General features: G+C 48.3%; 1 protein-coding gene across 2 annotated transcripts; it reads right to left on the reverse strand.

The window, feature by feature from the left end:
- Positions 1-2,474: 2,474 nt before the first annotated feature.
- Positions 2,475-3,870, reverse strand: LOC123188871 (uncharacterized). Of its 2 annotated transcripts, none has more exons than XM_044601145.1 (3): positions 3,651-3,870; positions 3,381-3,544; positions 2,475-3,136 (listed from the first exon to the last, which is right to left on the reverse strand). In XM_044601145.1, exons 1-3 carry the CDS (start codon positions 3,692-3,694, stop codon positions 2,991-2,993), a joined length of 354 nt encoding a protein of 117 aa, XP_044457080.1. In that variant the 5' UTR covers positions 3,695-3,870; the 3' UTR covers positions 2,475-2,990. The 2 variants fall into 2 exon arrangements, with proteins under 2 accessions (XP_044457080.1, XP_044457079.1); XM_044601144.1 differs by having other exon boundaries at positions 2,475-3,190.
- Between the last annotated feature and the right edge of the window lie 1,164 nt (positions 3,871-5,034).

The following is a 5,034-nucleotide window of genomic DNA, read 5'->3' on the forward strand; positions in this document are numbered from 1 at the left end:
CGATGCTGCTTTGGGCGGTTGGAGCAACAAGACCAGAGGTTGAAGAAGCACTACGGCCGTTGGATGGACATCGTACGGTCACTGGAGCTAGAATCGTTCATATTGACTAAGTTGACAATGCACACCATCCCTGTCAACTTAGTAGGCCCACAAGTCAGCCTCCCACCAAGGTGGGTCCCAACCAGCAGGGGAGTATTCATTTCTTGTGCGTAATAAGGAGGCACTTCTGGTGGGTCCGAGCTGACAGCGAGGGGAACGTTTTTTCGCACAATACGGTGGCCCGTCCGGTGGGTCCCAGCAGTCAGCCGGAAATGTTTTTTTTTGCGAAATACGGTGGCCCGTCTGGTGGGTCCCTGCTGTCAGGTGGAGGAATCATTATTTTCCACGTAATAAGGAGGCACTTCCTTGCTGCCGTCATGGACCCAGCTGTCAGCCTCTCCACGTATAGTCCACGTCCGATGGAAGCCGTTCCTTGACCACGTTGACCACGCCGCGCTGAGAGCACCAGGGCGGTGGACGATGGAGAGGCCTAGGAAGGGGACGACGCAGAGCCGGGAAAGACGCGGCAGTGGAAGCCCGCGCGGAGAGGAGTATGAGGGTTCACTGGTTAGGCTGCGGTGTGAGGCTGCCATCGCCGCGGAATAACATGGGGTGTGGGTGAGTAGAGGGATGGCCTGGCCAGCGGTGGGAGTAGTAGGGGCGGTGAGGCCTCCGCGGCATCACAGCCGGCCACGGGAGGCAGGAGCACGCGCACGACCGGCGCTGCTTTGGGCGGCTGGAGCAAGAAGACCAGAGGTTGAAGAAGCACTACGACCGTTGGATAGACATCATACGGTCACTGCAGCTAGAATCATTTATACTGGCTAAGTTGACAAAGCCCTTGGTACGCGTCAACTTAGTAGGCCCACAGGCCAGCCTCCGAAACGGTGTGCCCCAGATGTCAGGGGGAGGAATCATTTTTCGGGCGGCTGAAGTAAGAATATCCGAGATTGAAGAAGAAGCACGACATCCGTTGGGTGGACATCCAACGGCCACAGCTGCCAGAACCGTGTGTTGTTGACAAAGACTTGCATACGCGTCAACTTAGTTTTTTTGGGGACACGTCAATTTAGAAGGCCCACAAGTGTGTGGCAGAGAACATATAGCCCATTTATAATTTGTAATAATGTACAACCCATTTTGTTAAAAGTACAATCCGTTTTCTAGCTAGGACAACGATTAATAATTTCAACCAACCGCTCAAAATAGAATTCAAAAAAAATCCCACATTTTTATGGATCCGAAATATTTTTATCCGAAATTTCTAGTCAGATTAAATATAATATCAAAATAGAGTTCGAAAATTCGTTTATGATCCCGAGCACAAATGCTCCCGAAATCACACGCGCTCGTTCGTTTTGGGATGTGAGCCCCGATGGTATGTCTCTTTGTACGTCGCACGCGTATATGCATTATATCGGAAAGGAGCGGTTGGCTCATTAACTGCCGGCCTAACCGGACGGACGATGCGGTACATAACTGGCCTGATGGATCGGCTGCTTTTCTGGGCCGACCTGTTCCGCTGCGGTCGACCCTCAACCAACACATCCACTGTCCTTCCCTTAAAAAAACACATCAACTGTCCTCCCCCGCGGACTGAGCACGGGGTCATGCTCCCAGAATCCTTCCTTCCTCCCTGTCCAAAACAACGGCAGCTAGATTGAGGAAAAATAGCAGAGTTGCAGCTGATGCAGACTCAAAGCAGCAGCCTTTGATCGCACTGTCCACGACTCCATGCAGAAACGTATCTCATTAGAGAGACGAACTGCACAAACCGTGCGCTCAAATCAGCCGCTGAAGGAAGTCAAAAAACTAACATATTCATGTTCATCTCCTTCATCGTGATCATGCATATTGCAGTTCCCGGAATCTGACGCTGACATCGTGCCGGTACTGTCGGAGCCCGCAGCTGAGTTCTAAGAATCAACAGAAATAGGGGAATGTTGAGCAGCTGAAACCATTGCAGGAGATACAGAGAAAAACGAGCTGATATTCTCAACTCACATTAGTAGCCTGATCAGGAGCAGACGCGGGCTCGAGAGGGAAAACTGCATTTGGACACCGACGCCGACGTCTCAACGCTCGAGTCAGCCCATACGCTCCACGCCAACGCCATCCCTGCTTGAAGAGTACCACTCACGGGAGCACGAACATGATCCCAGCATCTAGCAGTCATCTTATCCAATGCCACGCCACTACGCCGCCCACCATTGCACTTTTGAATTTCGAATCCATTGTACAACTGATGAACACAAAGCCATTTGTACAACTGATGCACACGTGTGTTCATCGTCAGGTAAACCGAACTGGCGCGTGGACACCTCCAGCTTGGATGCTCATACATTTTTTTATTGACAGGGGGGCAACCATTCCTGCAGGAACTAAGCACATGCACGAATGGCTGAGAATTTAGAACTCCTCACAGCAGGCTCGTGCCTTCATTTTGCCATGACTTTATTTGTTCACCATACACCGAACAGGGGAAGAGAATACAGATTCAGTTTGGACAGACAGACATCTGATGACACATACAGCAAAAACTCTCATCATCGAGTGACCCAGGACACAAACTAGGAGGAGTTTTTACAATCAGGAACACACAGACTTGACAGACATCACATGCTAGGCAGTCCTCGACTAGTCGACTACATGCAAAAACACAGTTAACTGTTCACAAACATAACTAATGAACGCAGCAACTGATGAACACAAAGCCATCGTACAACCGAGATGAACAAGTGGGCAACGCGCACTAGAAAATTCTCAAACTGAACCATACTGAAAATGCAATTCTAGTCAAGATGCAATAACACCCAGAGGTGAGGCATGGTGCAGCTGTTGCGGCGGTGACCCTCAACACCATAGTTCTTGCATCTTGCAGGCTTCAAGCGTGATATTGAGTTTCAGTCTATAGGTCTGCATTTTTCCGCAGGCTCGGCTGTGTCGCTTCTTCAACTTTCATCGCTCATATCTGAGGAGGATGAGCACTCAGCAGATAGCCCGTGCTCAGCAGCAAGTCGTCCGGCACCATGTGCACCAGCGCAACCAAGCAGGCTAGATAGCTCCGTCTCCCAACCATCAGCAGGTTCAGTCCAACCTGTCCACGGAGACCATGGTGGTTCAATTTCTTCGGCTATGTCCACTACCTCAGCTGATTCAATTTCTTCGGCCGTTAGCAAACAAGAACAACAAAAGTACTAGCACTGGAATTTCTTTTGTTTTTGCCAGCAACGATCAAAAAGTCAAATCACTTAACAATGCACATCATATTCTCAGTTTGCAAATGATTATTGCTGCATATTTCAGATCTAAATACAGTCGAATGGGATTGAGGTTCGCACCTTTTCGTCCATCCTGGGGCCTGGGGGTTGACTCTGTATGTGGACTGCGCCGACCTAGTCGGTGATGATTTCCGACGCCGGCAGACTCTGTCTCGTGCTTTCTCAGGTCCCTCTTCCCCGAGCCGCTGACCGCATGCAGACCCAGCATTTGAGTCTTCGGGTCGCTACAGTTCGTTCCTCCGGTGGGAAGCAAGATCAGGGGAACCTCGTAATGGTTTTGGTGGAATGTGAAACAAATCACACGAAATACCCAGATCTACAAGAACTGACCTGTCGACGGCGTCGAGAAGAAACTCCATACCCACATCCTCCATTATCCTTGTCCCCGGGTGGCCGGAAGTATCGCCGCCGCGGCTCAGCTTTTCAATCCTTATCTGATCCGTGGCTCAGCGGAAGTTGGACTTTTCTGGTTCACGGACCAGGACGGGAGCGCCCGTCCGCCGTCCCAGCCATACAAAACAACCCCACGATTTCGCAACTGTTTCTTACTGTATTCCCCCGTACACTCTTTTCCTTTTACCCATTGTCAGGTGTGTCAGGGTGATTTATTCCGATCCCGAGACAAATATGGACGCCGAAGATATCGAGAGCAGCTAGGCTCGGGCACCAAAACGCCCCTTCCAATAAAGTTGTATTACTTTAAAATCCAACGAAATATTGCGCGCGCAACAAGTAATGAAATTAAAATTTTCAAATTCCAAAAATAATATATTTTTTAAACTAATTACGCATTTGGTGCATTTTTTTATAGTTACTGCCCAGTTATTATAATTACATCCCATTTATTATTTCTTAAAGTCCATTTTCTTGTTAGGCCTAATGCATACCTCATAGGAAAGTTTGCAGCCTAGCGGGGCGGAGAATGACAAGTTGACCCGGATATTGTGTACAACTGTCGGCCCAGTTGCATTGCTGATGTTGAAAAAAAGCCTGTCTAGTACAGTACAACCTAACATGGCTCCTCAGCCCACATTCAGCAACACCGGAAAGGCCCAAACAAGGCTTCTGTACAACTTTTTGAAGTCACTGAGCTCAATTAATAACTTAAGAAAAAAGTTAGATTACAGTGGAACCTAATTAAAAGTTTTCACGAGCAAAGAAATAATTCAATGGGTCCCACTTGTGTGTGTGTGCGTGAGAGAGAGAGACCCATCGGTCGATGCTCGTAAATACATATTTCAGCCACATGCATTGCTGATGCTCATTAAAAACTTATATAGTTGACACAATCATATAGAACATCATAGCACACTGAACTTGCATACAAAAATTTCACGCAGGCGACACAATCAGGATGGAAGCAGTGGATCGCTACGGGTAGGGCTATGTTGAAACCAACGAACTCGTACATAATGGTTCATCGTCTTTGTCAATGACAGGGAAATATCTTGAATGTTGCGCAAAGAAAATAGACAGACAACACAATAAGTTCTGCTAGCACATTAAGTTGACGTACAACCCTTTCTAAAAAAAGTTCAGGTACACAATTAGAACATGTCACAATCAAATGTACTGGCACATCAGTGGTTCACACCCATAGCTCGGATTTAACTAGTATCTGACAAGATTCAGTTGTTACCTCAAATTAGAGCACATCCAGGCAGCCAGCCCTGCCTCTTCTTCCAAAGAAGCAGTGGCCTCCACCGCGCGATGG

The sequence above is a fragment of the Triticum aestivum genome, chromosome 2A, assembly GCF_018294505.1.
Source record: "Triticum aestivum cultivar Chinese Spring chromosome 2A, IWGSC CS RefSeq v2.1, whole genome shotgun sequence".
Classification (NCBI taxonomy): Eukaryota; Viridiplantae; Streptophyta; class Magnoliopsida; order Poales; family Poaceae; genus Triticum; species Triticum aestivum.